The sequence below is a fragment of the Eptatretus burgeri genome, chromosome 6 (assembly GCF_056783735.1).
Source record: "Eptatretus burgeri isolate ZD-2024b chromosome 6, Ebu_testis_v1, whole genome shotgun sequence".
Taxonomy (NCBI): domain Eukaryota; kingdom Metazoa; phylum Chordata; class Myxini; order Myxiniformes; family Myxinidae; genus Eptatretus; species Eptatretus burgeri.
Window position 1 is genome coordinate 49,733,942 of NC_140966.1, and position 16,803 is coordinate 49,750,744.

At 45.9% G+C, this 16,803-nt stretch overlaps 1 protein-coding gene across 1 annotated transcript in view; it reads right to left on the reverse strand.

The window, feature by feature from the left end:
• The window catches only part of LOC147024741 (recombining binding protein suppressor of hairless), a 102,002-nt gene that overhangs the window by 79,020 nt on the left and 6,179 nt on the right, over positions 1 to 16,803 (reverse strand). Inside the window, exons 5-6 of the mRNA XM_085884959.1 lie at positions 1,746 to 1,920; positions 1,520 to 1,657 (exon numbers count right to left, since the gene is read on the reverse strand). Coding sequence (XP_085741085.1) covers positions 1,520 to 1,657; positions 1,746 to 1,920 — 313 coding nt within the window. The remainder of the gene's footprint in view (positions 1 to 1,519; positions 1,658 to 1,745; positions 1,921 to 16,803) is intronic.

Here is a 16,803-nt window from a genome sequence, read left to right on the forward strand (position 1 = left end):
TTTTGCTTCAGCTGAGCGCCAAATAAGGGTATGCGTCGTTTTCTGCCCAATGGGTGTCGAGCAGACCAGAGTCAGGGTGGTCCTTGGCAAGAAGGCGGAGCCGCGACACGCCGTCCACCCAATGGGAGCAGGCCACGGGAGCGGACGGGCCCCAAAAAGAAAAGTGAAAAGGAGAAGGAACGAAGGATTTGCGTCGAGTCTGTCCAAGTGCGCGTCCAGTCTGCTCGAGTGCGCGTCCAGTCTGCTTGAGTGCGAGTCTCTGTCTGGGTCTGTGGCCGACTGCATCTTGCGGATCCGAGGCGTCTCGTCTGGCGCATTGCTGGGGGCGGTCGACCATCTGAACTCGGGAGATCATCTCGTGTCGCCTGCCTGCGAGCTGGAGGAGCGTGCCAACACCCAACGCTACCCTCCGTACCTGGAGCTTGGAGCGGCCTCTGTTGCGGGTTCGAGTCCCGTTACCCCAAGATCGTCGAGAACCACACAAGGTGGACAGGTCCATGTCTTTCTGGGCATTTGTGTGTGCGTGTGTGTCCTTGGGCCCCATCTTTAAGTAACAACTCTGTAAGTGCTTTCTTTGCTTATTGTACATTGCATTTCTTATAGTCGTGATAAGTCTGCTCTTGTGTGCTTCCCCTCCCCGATTATTGTAAAATAAATGCCCCTATTGTTGAATGTACCAGCTCGTTTCTGTGCTTCTTTCATTGGCTTAGCATGGTGCATGTTGGAAAATAGCGAAGCGGCAAATTGTTCATTTGGTCCGGTGTGGCTCTGGTAACTCCACTCAGTTACGCCAGATCCGAGCTGTTACCTGCGACTCGGATCGGACAGAGTCGGCCGAGGGTGTGGTTCCCCGGTAGTTAGACGGCGTGAGTACTTAGGTAAATTGGAGTTTGACAAGTCGTCGAAACCTCACGCCGTCAAAATATTGGCGACCACGGTCCTATCAGTGACCCGTAACCTTTCGGAGTTGTCCGAGAGGTACGACCTAAATTCCGGGTGTTTGGTGGAGCTGACTCTACTGCTCCACCTAGCGGTCGTGCTCGCCGCTGATACCCGGCCCCACAACAATATAATCCACGTCAACTCTGACCTGCCATCGTTTTGGTTCCAGAAAGAATAGGATTCCCTTGCAAACAATAATCCTAATGCTTTTTGTGAGGTGCTGCATCATAGTTGTTTGTCCTCTGAGGGAAAGTAAAAGTGCCGATTATGTTTTCTTGCAGTTGCATGCTCAGTGTCCAAATTAAAAATTCCTTACACACAAACCATAGGATTTACAAGTTGTGTACAACACGATACAAAGGAGTGCTATTACCTCCCCCCTTTCCTAAAAATGTAGTAGGCAACAATTTGCAACGTCTTGATATACATTACCCACATCTGTCCAACACCGAGTCATGTGAGTAAACCCAAGTTTAACAGAGCTTTCACAAGACCCAATGGAAATGTTAAAATGTTCAAAAGATGGCGAATGAAAACTGGTCATGATAGAGCCACAGGCGGAACAACTCAAGCTTACGAAGATGGATGTGGAAGGCACCCCACTGCTGGGAGCTCGCATGAAAGTTTCCGCCATCAACATGCAGGTAGCGTGTGCTGACCGTTTGTGATCGAAGGCGATTGAATAATGCTACTTTGGTCCCTGATGCAATACATACTGCGGGGAAAAAAATACAAAGTGAGCTCAGAATGATTGAACACACAAACACACACAAACACAGGAACAGTAATGATGCAGAACTTACAATCAGCATTCTTTAAAGACTGCTTCTTCTTGGATGGCTTAGAAATTACTTTTATCCTTTTGCTGCTGAACACCCCAATGTCATCAGAGTTTCCGTAGAACATTTTAACAGACAGCATGAAGTGTTTTCTCTTGTCCGAGTCAGAGATATACAAAGTCTTTGCTGTACAGAAATTCTGCATACACCAGGAGGGAAAGGTGGAGGGGGAGTGAGGTCAAGGACGTACCAAGATCAGGGTTTGTTTGAATAGCAATAAAGCAATAACAAACAAGAAGCAGTTAATAATGTACGAAAATTTCACTTTATTGGTGGTTTAAATAGCAAGTCATTGACGGTTTCAATATTTGAGCTATAACCATTAATGACACGTTTTTCCAAAGCCACAGATGGTATCATTTAAATCAAATACTATTTGGGTTTTATTTATTTATTTATTTGTGATGAAATTTCACCCCAAGCATCCATCCATTCTGTTACTCTTCAGGAGCAATAACTTTTCACCAATGGCCTACTTTTTAGAAATCAAGGAGTTATAGGGCTGGTGTGTAGTGGTTTCTAAAAGTCCAGAATGAATTCATTCTTAATGCATCCTTGATTGAAGGTGGCAGAATTGTTCAATTTTCTTTTTTGTGGACTAGTAAATGGAAAGACACAAACGCCAATGTTAGATGAGAACCCAGTGTTACATTCAATCTCAATTAAAGGTCACATGTAACTAAAGTCATGATCTGAAAAATTATTTTGAAAGGGTACATGGCATTTGACCTTTTGCCCGTTTAACCCAAAACAAAATTGGTTCCTCTTTGTGTTGTAATCTTTTCTTGTGCCAAGTTTGGTTGAAATCTCTTCAGTGGCTCATAAGTTACTGCATTAACAAAGATTTTCAATTGCAATTTGATTTGAAAAAAAAATTAAAGTGCGCAATGACCTTTAGAACCCAAAATTGAATCGGTTAATCTTTGTCTTAATTAACCTCCGCCATCTTCGAAGATGGATGGAGGTTACTGTTTTCACCCCTTTCTGTTTGTTTGTTTGTTTGTTTGTGAACAGTATTACGGAAAAGCTCCGATGGATTTCGACGAAACTTGGTGGGGGGGGGGGGGGAGGTATGGTCCAATGATCATGCCATTAAATTTTGGACCCCCCCAAAAAAAATTGTTAGAGAATTTTTTTTTTTTGCATTTCTACATGTTTTAAGTGATTTCCAACCCCCCCCCCAAAAAGAGAATTTTTTTTTGCATTTCTACATGTTTTAAGTGATTTTCAACCCCCCCCCCACTCAAAAAAGAGGAAAAATTTTTTTTTGCATTTCTACATGCTTTAAGTGATTTCCAACCCCCCCAAAAAAGTTAGAGAAAAACATTTTTTTTTTTTTGCATTTCTACATGTTTTAAGTGATTTCCACCCCCCCCCCCAAAAAAGAGGATTTTTTTGTATTTCTACATGTTTTAAGTGATTTCCAACCCCCCCCTCATTTAATGAATAAGATATAAGGTTCACTTGAGTGACCCAGCAGTATTGGCGGCGGAGGTTTTGCACTCTCCAGAGTGCTCCCCCTCTCATTACAGTCGATATTTGTGTAAAAGAAATTGGATAAATATGCCGAGGCCCATGGAGGAGCTGTAACTTTGAACGGATCAGGACGTAACAGAACAAAAGGAACAGCAGAAATGGAGGAGGGGGGGGGCACACCAACAGCAGGGTTGAAGGACAGAGGAAGACTTGAAGGAATAAGGGATGTGCGAAAGAACAAGGGCTTGGAGAGGATACAAAGCAAACTCTCAGGAAGGAAACATTGGAAAGAGATGGGCTTGGGGATGCTCAACAGGGGTAATAAAAGATCATGGTTCTGGATTGGGAAGAATGAAGAGAATGTGGAAGTAGGCGGGGGGGGGGGAGGGGAGAGGGAGAGTTAAAAATAAATTAATAAATAATAATAAAAAAGAGGAACAAATGAGTGGGGGTTTGGTTTTAATTTCTCCAGTGGTTCACAAGTTGTTGTGGAAACAAAAAAATAAAATAAAAATTAGAAATAATGATAATGGATGAACAGACAGAACAGACAGATAATGGATGAACAATTCCTCTGGCCTTCAACTGTGGAGGCATAAAAGAAACTTAAAACTTCACAGGGTTGTTACAAGTCATGAAATCTAGTGTGCAGGGTGTTCCAAAAAAACCTGGACAACTTTGGTTGTGAATATATTTAGTACCACAAATGATACAACGATACCCTTTGTTTTATAGGATATGGAAACTAAAAGTTTTTTCTTTTCAGGTCTGGTGGTTAAATGTAACAGAAAATGGCGACTCCACAGGAGAGAGCTCAGTGCATCGATTGGTTCATCAAGATAAAATTTGATTTAAAAAAATAAAATAAGAAATCAATAAAAAATAAAAAAGGTTATATTTTTGTGGAAGTTGGTCAATAGTTCAGCAAGCAAGTTAGTGTATAGTCAGGGAGCATCATAAGTCCCATGGGATTTTTGGTATGAAAGCAAACCACCATACTAGACTCTTCAAGTGGACCCTAATGATTAATAAAAAGCTTGGTGGCACTCTGGGAAATGGTGCGGACGTGTATTTTGAACACATTTAACATTTTTTGAAGAATGACTATTTTACGCCGCTTAAAAAGTGACATAATGTCACCCTGACCCTCCATATACCACCAATTTTGTCATACTTGGTATCAAATTGACCGGCATGAACCTCTGCATACTCAGAGGTCATTTATTCGTCAATATATGAGCCATATCATGAATAAATCACATAAAAATCAAAATTTTGACCATATTTCGACTTCGGTTTAACCGTCCGCAGTTCACCAAAATACCTTTTTCCCAACATTGTGCTCGCCAATCTGCTAATGAATAGTATCGCAACGTACCTATGTTATCACTAGTTCTTTTGATATTTTATACATAACATTCACTTGATAATTCAACAAGATATACCTCAAAATGTAACCCTTCCCCTGAATGAATCGGAAGGTTACTCTTTCCGACATCTGTAAATTTTGATGCATGATTTTGTAAACACATGCCACAAATCCTACTGTAGATGATTAGGTTGAGGTAGTCTTCCCATATGACGATAGTAACCATGGTATCCACTAATATAAGCATTTTCTCTCTTTCAGATGTGATGCTGCTGAAGAGCCACAACATGATATATTCAATGCAATATAGCCGATTCTGTATCAAAACATACTTTTATGTTTTTCACTGTTATGTTTTTCAGATGCAGCAGAACATCTGACAAGAACAGAAAGGGTCATCGGTAGTTTGTAGACACTAGATTGGAACTCCAGCATACTATCCCTCTCTTGTACCCAGTGACAGCTTATTGCGTATTCTGCTTTTGCTAACAAATGCTTCCACATTCTAATACATCACCTTATCAACATCGAAATGAAGTCAGCCACAAAACTATTTCCTCCAGAGAAAGTTGCGAGAGTAGACACTGACTATTCCTTGTGTATTATTTGCCAAACAAAAAGTGCCGCAACATTAGTTCAGAGTCCCAGTGCTTACGAGAAGATATTACTCTGTATCAGAGAGCGAGCTAAGTACGGTGACAGAGACTATCCCGAAATCAGGCGGCGACTTGGAAATGTCTCCAGCCAGGACCTGCAGGAAAAATCTGCATCATGGCACAGGAAATGTCAGCAGAATACTGTTCATGCTGGAATGCTCAACAGAGCAAAAGGACACTACGAGAAACGATTATCATCCAAAGGAATCCATGATGAAAAATTCTCTCAGGCCTCAACTACATTTACACGCTCTCATTCAACCCCATGCAAGAGTGACCTGTGTTTCTTCTGTGATCTTGGAGCAACACGTACGAATTCACTACATCTACTCGCCACTGGAAATGCAAGTGTTTCTCTGAAGGAAGCCATTGCAAAAAGTGGAGACGAACAGCTTCGTGTGAAGCTCAGTACTTCAATAAACCCCACAGACGCGCATGCCATTGATGTTAAATACCACAAGCGATGTTGGGCAATTCATGTAACAAATGTTTGGCATGTCAAGAAATCATCATCGCTCCAGAACTGGCGAGACTCGCTGCAGAAGCCTACGAAGTGGCTGGAGTGATGCCCAATGATAATGTACAGCATCACGCATGCTCACCTGCAGTACTGTCGAGACAAGAGAAAAACATTGAAGCATTGACATCAACAATACAAAGCTTCACCAATCCATTCACGGATCATACCAAGGAGCTCACCAACTTCCTGACGAAGGAGGTTATGCCTGATAATGTGAAGAATGACCTCATCACACAACCTAATGTCAGCCAAGCTCTATTTGCGGCATTCGTTGCAAACCGCATCACAACGACAACAGTAAATATGTGGGCTCCAATGAAGAAATGCCAGCTAAAGACTTGGAAGACAACAGGAAAACGTCTTAAAGTGACTGCAGGTGATAAAGTAGTCGAGCTGCAAGAAGACGAAGTCTGTTCGCTCGCATGCTATTGGTATTAAAATCGAGGCCCGAAATTAACATCGCATAAATCATAGGACAGTATGAACTTTCAGTTGTCCCAAGGTCGCTCTTTGCTGCGGATGGCAAGATGCTGCACTGCCAAAACAAAAGTAGTTTGATGGCGGTTTTGGAGAGGACCGCTGAGGACACTGCCATGTCTGACATCATCATGCCATCAGTTCAAGACAGTACAAGAACAGAGCAGGATGACTACTCATCTCTCCTGGAAGTGGTTCTATTGGATGCCATGGCAGAACTGCAATCTCTGGACAAGCCAGACCACATCAAGAACTGCAGAGAGCTAGCAGAGCACTTTACGAGACGGATCTTGCAGAAATACAGGAAAGGTGATGAAATTCACTTGGTTTTTGACTGCTATGGTGTTTCCTCTTCTTTGAAGACAGCCACTCCTGATAGACGGCAAGGCAGCCAGCCCATGGTATCCTATCACATCACAGACACTACAAACATAGCCAAGGTGTCGATGAAGCAATTACTGGCGAGTGTGAAGACGAAGATGGCATTAACTGGTTATCTTGCTGAGAAGATGTTGGAAAGAGCAAATGTCATGGGGAAGCACATGGTCATGGCATGGAGATCACAGTGCAAAGCAACTCATACAAACATGGCATACCTCCAAAGTGACCAAGAGGAAGCAGACACTAAGCTCCTCTTGCACGCTGTCGATGCAACCAATCATGGTGCATCCAGTATTGCCATCCACTCCCCGGACACTGATGTCTTCATTCTGGCACTTCGGCAGTATCCAGTCTTATGCAGGAACACAACTTTTGTTTCAGGGACAGGACAAAAGCGCCGCACTGTTCCCCTCCGAATGATTTACCGATCTCTGCAACCGATTCAAGTAGCAGCTTTGCCGGGACTCCATGCTCTGAGCGGAGCAGACAACACCGGAAGTTTCGCCAGAAAAGGCAAAATGGCTTTCTGGAAGGCTTTCCAACATGCCAGTGATGAGGTCATTACTGCACTTGGATCCCTGGGAATAACATCACACTTGAGTACTGACACACTGAACTCCATCGAAATGTTCATCTGCTCAGTGTATGCCCCTCAAACACTGCTCACCAAGATAGACAAGCTCAGATGGTGGATGTTTTCACAGAAACAATGCCAGTCCGAGAAACTCCCTCCAACACGTGATGCCCTCGAACAAGCAATCAGTCGTGCCCACTTCCAAGCCATCGTGTGGTTCAATTACACGACACCAAACCCACAGATTCCATCACCACAAAACTATGGCTGGAAACTTGAGAAGGCAAAATGGGTTCCGGTCATGACCACTCAACTCCCAGCACCAAAGTCTGTTATTCATTCCGTGAAATGCAACTGTTCCAAGTTGAGATGTCAAACAGCACGATGCACCTGCGTGAAAGCAGGACTCAACTGCACAGACATGTGTGGATGTTCCAGTCTGGAAGACAACTGCGAAAACTCGCACCACTCAACCGACGACGACGAGGATGAAGTACCAGACGAACATGATAACGATGATGACAGCGATGAGCTCTTTGGATGAGAGCTGACTGCCATGGGACTTATGCATACTGTGACGTTCACGGGACTTGAACAGTCCCGCCAACGTAGAATGAGCCGAAACGATGGAGGCGGTTTATCCTTTACAACCCAAAGATGGCGGTTCTAATCGCTCTACCGCAAACGGGACGAGGAAGGTGGCACGAGTCGCTTTTCACTGAGTTAATGATGTTTATTTCTCTAACCAGAAATAACAAGACTCGGCAAGAAGAGGGATCCGGGGCGATTCGACGGGATGGTGGTGTGGGTTCGGGCGTGGGGAAAACACAGACAATTCCAATGAATATACAAATCTCAAACCCTCTAAGGCGCCAGGTACACGCACGCACGCACGCACGCACGCACGCACGCACGCACGCACGCACGCACGCACGCACGCACGCACGCACACACACACACACACACACACACACACACACACACACACACACACACACACACACACACACACACACACAACGTAGCTGGTCCTGGTGGTCAGGCTGGCCCGTGGTGCGGACGCAACAGTCCCTGGATTGGCGCCGGACGAGCTGGCGTTGCGCTCGTCAGGGGCAGGAGACACCGTGGTACTGTCGACCTCCTGGTGTCGGCCCAAGTCTGCTCACAGCCGCCAGGGTACTAGTTCTGGCGCCAGGTTGCGAGCAGGAGAGGGAGGCAGGTCCGCCCGCCGTTCGACCCCGTACTCAGAGCCAGCAGAACCCCAGAACCAACAGAGCTGAGGCACGAAGCACAGCAGGGCCTCGAGACACGATGAAAACAGGATCGAATCAGCGCAACAACACAGCACGCTCCCAGCACAACAGCTTCCCCCAGAACCGTTTTTCTGTCCCGATCTTCTTCCTCTTCACCTTTTCCCCGAACAGAGCCTTTTTATCCTCCCGTCCTCGTCACTTCCAATCGAGCCGTTTTATTGGCCCTGTGCCGTCGCCTTCCGCCAATCGTGATCACGGGGCGGAGCCATCCGCAGCACTGTCCTGTGACGTCACGGCAAGCCTCCAGAGAATACTAAAAGGGGTTTACGCAGACACACTTTCCCTATCCCGTATCCCTATCTAATTACGTGACAATTATCATTTCCCCCTTGAAGAAATGGACATTTACTAGACAACTTATCACCACTGAATTGCTACTTATTACATCGAGATCCTGGTACACTCGAACAGCATGGCATACCGAATTAAACATCCTAATTACCCTTTGAATGCATACCCCCCCTCAAACGTAACACTGCCCCCTCCTCTGGTACCGCAGCTCCTGCAAGGTATATCACAGGCGCTACCGTACCAGCCTTAACACTTACTGACTCACACCTATTTAACCTAACGAAATAAAGTAGGAGGGGCAATGGGCAGCGAGCCGCAGCTAACTTACCTATCCTGCTTAATGTACTACCCCCTTATGGCCTTATCCTCGCCTAAACAATCATTCATTTTTTTATTATTTTTTTTTATTTTATCACATGAGAGCACTGAGCGAAGTTGCACTCCATCCTCTGGATCATCGCTCTTGCCCAACACTCTTCCAGTGATCTGGGGAGGGGAAACAAAAGGTTCCACAAAAAAAAACACAACACTTATACTTTACATTCCTACTCTAAGCCTTAACGACACTATTCACGGAATATTTACACTTGACCGCGTCCCCCAGTGGATGCTAATAGACCCAGCGTTACCTGGGAAGCCAATTTTCAAATTTGCTTGCCCCAAAATTATGCGGACATCATGCCCTTGCTGCACATGTCAAGTTGTGCGGGATCGAGTGGGACTCACACATCTTCACAACACTCACACCATGCTCATCATCACATTTCTAGGTCATGGTCCCCATTTTAATGATGCAGGCTGAATCCCGTCATGGCCATGGGGTGGGTTACCACAAGATAACGGGGGCATCTCAGGTGCAACCATGCCCACAGGTAAGCTTTAGTCCAACCCGGACGTTTCTCCGCCCCGCTCCCTTTGATTCCCACCCCCCTGGTAGCCATCAGCTCTAACCCGTACAACACACTGGAAGGGGTCTCACTAGCTCCTCTGGCCTTTCTGGGTCGCCAAGGTCCGACCCGCCTTGGTCGCCCAACCAGACCCTCTCCCAGTTGCCTCCAGACACTGTCACCATTAGCCACCAGGTGGTGAATCTCCTTGAAGGGGGTCGCAATTCCCGCTCACCGTGACCTTCAGCAATCCCTGCGGACAAGCACATCATCCCCACCCACAAAACCCACATGACTCCCCCACCCCATCGGCCTTACATGTGACACCTGCATTTCTAACACTTCACCGACCATGACCTTCCCTGTTACCACACCATGTCCAATAAAAAATCAACGTGTGCACCATACATTTCACTTCTTAACTTGAAACAACTCACACAGCACTTCTCACCCGATCCACGCACCAGCCATTGGATAGCCACTTGTGCCCGCTTTGTTACCAATTACCCATTGTACCTATTGTCACTCGACAACCCAGCAGAACTTACAAACCCATGCCAATTTTCCCACAATTCATTTTTTTTTTTTTACCAAAGGAGGGCACTTCGCCACAATCTCAGCAGCCGAGCATGGCCCTATATGCTCAGCCCAATCTAGTCTCCCCAACCCCCGACAGTGATTTCCGGACTCGACCTATGTAAGGGCACGTCGGATAGACCTGGCGGTTCAGCAGGAGGATTCATCCTCTGAAGCATTTGGGTAATGCCAATTTCTCCCAGCCCCCCTCCCTGATCCTGGATCTCCGCCTGTCGGATCATCACCGATGGCCTCGCGGGCACCCGACCCGGCCGACTCCACGAGGCCAGCCTGGCCGCGCACTCGGTGCACGGTGGGTGGATCCTGTAGCTCCACTAGCGCTCGGACCTCAGGGTCCGGAAGAGCAGCTAAAAATTTCTCTAGTGCCAGTCTGTCCCATGCCTCCACTGTAAGGTCCCGATACGCGATCCTGACTGATTGGTAAATGTCCTGTGCCAGCTCCTGCACTGTCTCACCCGGCTTTAATCTGCGGTGCTGGAGCTGGGCCCGCACCAGATCACAGTTTGCCGCGAACCCAAACCGACGGCTCAACGCCTCGCAAATGTGGGAGCTAGTCAACATCCCCTCCGCGATCACGTTTAACACATCTGCGGCTGGTCCCCGCAACGTTGCCACCAAATTCCCTGTACGTTCCCGCTCATTCCACCCGTTTAGTCGGGAAATACACTCAAATTGCGTCAGAAAAGCTTCAAGGCTCCCTGACCCGTCAAAATTTACCAGGGGGATCACTTTTCCGGTGGCCCGCTTCTCAGTTTCTCCCTTGTCCGAATCCAGCCCAGGGATCAAACACCCTTGTGGCTGCGTATCCAATTTCGGAGCCCACTGTGGCCAAAGATGTTTTGTGGTGAGGGTCTCATGGGTCAATTTTGCCTCCTGTTCCAAACGTTGAATGGACCGATTCACCTCTTCCCGCAGGATCTTCTGGGCCCGCACAACCTCCTCCAAGGCTCCGTCGTGAGTTTGTAGCTGCTCCTCAACCAACCCGGACACTCTACTTACAAAAGACGGCTCTACCAGGCCTTTATCCAAGACTTCATCTTGGCTCATAATTTTATCTTGTTCGTCCAAACGAGCCTCCAATTCTTTTACCTCCTCCGCCAAATTCATCCCTTGCTTCCTCAGCTCTCCCCACTCTTCAACTTGCAGCTGCATACGAGCATCCACACAGGCACGATGACGTTCCAGGCTTTCATCCACTTTATCAACCCGAATGTTCGTTGCATCAATTTTATCTACCAATTTCTTCCGCATATTTTCCCCCTCCAATGTAATTTCTACCTTTGTTTCCTCCAATCTATCCTCGAATTTACTTTGTATTTCCCCCAATTGAACATCCACACACTCCTGCATCTCAGTTTTCATTTTCTCCATCTTTTCCCCCAATTCATCCCTCATTAAATCAATCCGTGCACCCAACTGTTGCCCCATTACGCCCAATTGATCTGTCATTTCTGCCATTTGTGCCCCCTGTGCCGTCATTTTTGCCCCCTGTGCTGTAATTGCACTCATTAAACGTTCCAACATTGTCCAGATCGTCATCGTGCCGGTTTCCGGCGCTGCCGGCTCCGTTACGGGCGATGAAGCACGGTCCACGCTTGGAATGGGGGAGGTTCCAATCCGACCCCCGTCTCTCCCTTCTTCCCCCGACTCGCTGCCAGACACGTGGCCTTCCTCCTCAAACATCTGCACATCCGCCATGGTGCAGAAGTCCCGTTTGCCGCCAATTAAATTTAATTTGAAAAACCCAGCCAAAATTTTCCCGCGCTCGCGCGCTTTTCTGTAGTAAATTTATATTCCAATTCGTGGCGAGATTTCAGTTCTGGTATATTCTCCCGATACCGAATATAATTTAGAGGGGTTCGAACATCCAACACCCTGACACCAATGTGACGTTCACGGGACTTGAACAGTCCCGCCAACGTAGAATGAGCCGAAACGATGGAGGCGGTTTATCCTTTACAACCCAAAGATGGCGGTTCTAATCACTCTACCGCAAACGGGACGAGGAAGGTGGCACGAATCGCTTTTCACTGAGTTAATGATGTTTATTTCTTTAACCAGAAATAACAAGACTCGGCAAGAAGAGGGATCTGGGGCGATTCGACGGGATGGTGGTGTGGGTTCGGGCGTGGGGAAAACACAGACAATTCCAATGAATATACAAATCTCAAACCCTCTAAGGCGCCAGGTACGCACGCACGCACGCACGCACGCGCGCGCGCACACGCACGCACGCACACACACACACACACACACACACACACACACACACACACACACACACACACACACACACACACACACACACACACACACACACACACACACAACGTAGCTGGTCCTGGTGGTCAGGCTGGCCCGTGGTGCGGACGCAACAGTCCCTGGATTGGCGCCGGACGAGCTGGCGTTGCGCTCTTCAGGGGCAGGAGACACCATGGTACTGTCGACCTCCTGGTGTCGGCCCAGGTCCACTCACAGCCGCCAGGGAACCAGTTCTGGTGCCAAGTTGCGAGCAGGAGAGGGAGGCAGGTCCGCCCGCCGTTCGACCCCGTACTCAGAGCCAGCAGAACCCCAGAGCCAACCGAGCTGAGGCACGAAGGACAGCAGGGCCTCGAGACACGATGAAAACAGGATTGAATCAGCGCAACACAGCACGCTCCCAGCACAACAGCCTCCCCCAGAACCATTTTTCTGTCCCGATCCTCTTCCTCTTCACCTTTTCCCCGAACAGAGCCTTTTTATCCTCCCGTCCTCGTCACTTCCAATCGAGCCGTTTTATTGGCCCTGCGCCGTCGCCTTCCGCCAATCGTGATCACGGGGCGGAGCCATCCGCAGCACTGTCCTGTGACGTCACGGCAAGCCTCCAGGGAATACTAAAAGGGGTTTACGCAGACACACTTACCCTATCCCGTATCCCTATCTAATTACGTGACAATTATCATTTCCCCCTTGAAGAAATGGACATTTACTAGACAACTTATCACCACTGAATTGCTACTTATTACATCGAGATCCTGGTACACTCGAACAGCATGGCATACCTAATTAAACATCCTAATTACCCTTTGAATGCATACCCCCCCCCCCCCCCTCAAACGTAACAATACGTATGAACTCGGGAGTAGGGTTACATTTTGAGGTATATCTCGTTGAATTATCAAGTGAATGATATGTATAAAATATCAAAAGAACTAGTGATAACATCGGTACGTTGCGATACTATTCATTAGCAAATTGGTGAGCACAAAGTTGAGAAAAAGGTATTTTGGTGAACTGCGGACGGTGAAACCGAAGTCGAAATATGGTCAAAATTTTGATTTTTGTGTATTCATGATATTTTATTCATGATATGGCTCATATATTGACGAATAAATGACCTCTGAGTATGCAGAGGTTCATGCCGGTCAATTTGATACCAAATATGACAAAATTGGTGGTATATGGAGGGGTCAGGGTGACATTATGTCACTTTTTAAGCGGCGTAAAATAGTCATTCTTCAAAAAATGTTAAATGTGTTCAAAATACACGTCCGCACCATTTCCCAGAGTGCCACCAAGCTTTTTTTATTAATCATTAGGGTCCACTTGAAGAGTCGAGCATGGTGGTTTGCTTTCATACCAAAAATCCCACGGGACTTTATTTTGTGCAAGATGCTGCTGACTTGTAGATAGTAGAAAAATCGTGCAAATTATGATACAAGCATCAAATTTGGCATTTCTGTTCTGCAGGGCTTTCTGATCACATCTGCCAGATTGGCCATTTGAAAATCCAAATTTTGAAAAATTTGAAAAAAAAAAAAAAAATTTTAAGTCACAGCTGGCTGAAATTCTTGAAGCGCAAGTGAACATCCCAGACAAAGAACCACGGGGAGATGCAGTCATCATTGATGGCTCAGCACTTATCAATGCCCAACCTCCACGCACTTCAAAGATATTTGATGACTATGCCAAAAAAGACATCATCCCAAAGGTAGAATCCTATGGTGCCAGGTACGAGAGGGTGGACGTAGTGTTTGATGTGTACAAGAAGTCAAGTCTGAAGTCCGAGGCAAGGTTCGAAAAGGGGGCAAGGAATCAGAAGAAGAGTGACAGAAACCAGTAAGACCCCAAGTAACTGGAGAAGCTTTCTTCGAGATGACAGCAACAAGACTAAGCTCTTTCACTTCCTTGCGGAAAAGATGTGTGAAGCACAGACGACAAGCACAGTCATTGTCACAAAACGAGAAGATGCCATTAGCAACACAAGGAAGTCACTGGATGCTGTGTCTCCATGTTGTCATGAAGAAGCTGACACTCGAATATTTGTACACGCCAGGGATGCAACGACGGATGGTAGCAAGTCCATTATTATTAAGGCTAATGACACGGATTTACTAATCATAGCAATATCTGTACTGCCATCCTTACAGGAACTCGGTCTTGAGAACATGTGGATTGCCTTTGGCCAAGGAGCCAAGGCTCGATGGATTCCAGGCCATGAGGTAGTTTCTGCAATAGGGCCTGAGAAAGCCAGAGGGATCCCATACTTCCATGCGTTCACTGGATGTGATGTCGTGTCTGCCTTCCGTGGTAAAGGGAAGAAAACTGCATGGCAGACTTGGAATGTCTTTGATGATGTTTCTGAAACATTCACCAATCTCAGCCAGCATCCACGTTGATTCGTGATCTTGACTTTTTTGAAGTATTTTTTTTTTTCAAATTTTTCAAAATTTGTATTTTAAAATGGCCAATCAGGCAGATTTGATTAGAATCCCCTAGAGAACAAATGTGCCAAATTTGATGCTTGTATCATCATTTGCACGATTGTTCTCAAAAATTGCTGTTATCTGCCCCAATAAGTTCAGCATAATTTCCATACAAGATATGGTAGGAATCTGCCATCACGGACTAGCATCAGAGAGTAGTTCAAGAGGTTTAGAGACTGGAAGTTGTCAGAAACAGAAACGTATCAGTCAACCAAGCACAAGTGCAGCAGACGTTGAACGAGTGTGTCAATCATTTCAACAAAGTGCTAGAAAATCAATTTGACACACAGAGAACTGAGACGACCAACCACCACTGTACCACAGTACTTTGAATAAAAGATTGAAGCTTTATACCTAGAAGGTGTAGATTCTGCAGGAAATCAAACCAGATGATGGACACAAGTGCAAGGCATTTCCCTTGGAAATTCTCAGTCGGATAGAGGATGATGAAGAATCCCTGAAAAAAGGTCATGTTCACAGACAAAGCTTGCTTTCATGCATCGGGGAAGGTCAACCAGCTCAATATGAGGATCTGAGGCTCTGAAAACCCTCACGTTGTCATTGAACACGTACGTGACAGTCCAACGGTCAATGTGTGGTGTGGCCTTCTCCACCACAGCTTGGTGGGTCTGTTTTTCTTTGCAGAAGATGCAATGACCTCAACAATTCACATGAACATGTTGGAAGGATTCACCTTCCCACAGTTTGAAGACTTGCAACCCGATATCATCTTTCAACAGGATGGTGCTCCCCCTCTTTGGTCCATAGTTGTACGAGCCGTCCTGAATGAAAAAAACTTCCAGGTCGCTGGATTGGCCGAGACAGACTAACTGCCAAGCCCCCATGATGACTGGACATAATTCTTCCTTGATTTTTTTTTGCTGTGGGTGTTTATTAAAGATGTTGTCCACAACACCAAGGTGGTAAACTTGCAGGATCTTAGTTCTTGGATCACAGCTGCATGCGTGCTGGTGGACGCAAGCATGCTGAGCCGAACATGGCAAGAACTCGTGTACCACCTTGATGTACTGCACACGACAAACAGAGCTATCACGTTGAAGTGTATTGATGGTGTGCACAAAAATTTGAGTTTCTGTATCATATAAACCAAAGGGTATTGTTGGATTTGTGGTTCTAAATATATTAACAACCAAAGTTGCCTGGGTCTGTTTTGGAACACACTGTATATACTTCTAATGAAGCCCATCTGAAAAAAATTATACATGAAAAGCCATTGATTTTTTGATTGATTTGCTATCAAGGCATTGATTTTTATGGAGAAAATTAGCTTGCAAAGGAGATAGTCATTTTGATTTGAAAACTTGAGACCATATCCCATGAATCCTTCCTTCACAAATGAGACACTAATACTCGTACCTATTTCGATAAGAAAAGCAGCTTTTTAGCTGCACTCCCCCACCCCCCCCACCAGATCTTTTGTTTTTGATCAATCAATCATTCATCTGTAGTTGTGGAATATTACTGTATTTGGAAGATAATCCCTCAATATTTCGCTCATGTCCAGGGTAGGTACATGAACATGAACACAAAAACAAAACTCCGACAGAATATAAAATGATTGGCTGCCATCATAAATTTCACTCAAATGTCACAAGTACATCCGATAACACAAAATAATGCAGAAGTCAAACACGTCTGTCTTTCCTAATTTTGCCAGGAATCTAGCTCAACCTCACTTCCACACCAATTGTGCATCTCCAAAATATCTCACGGAG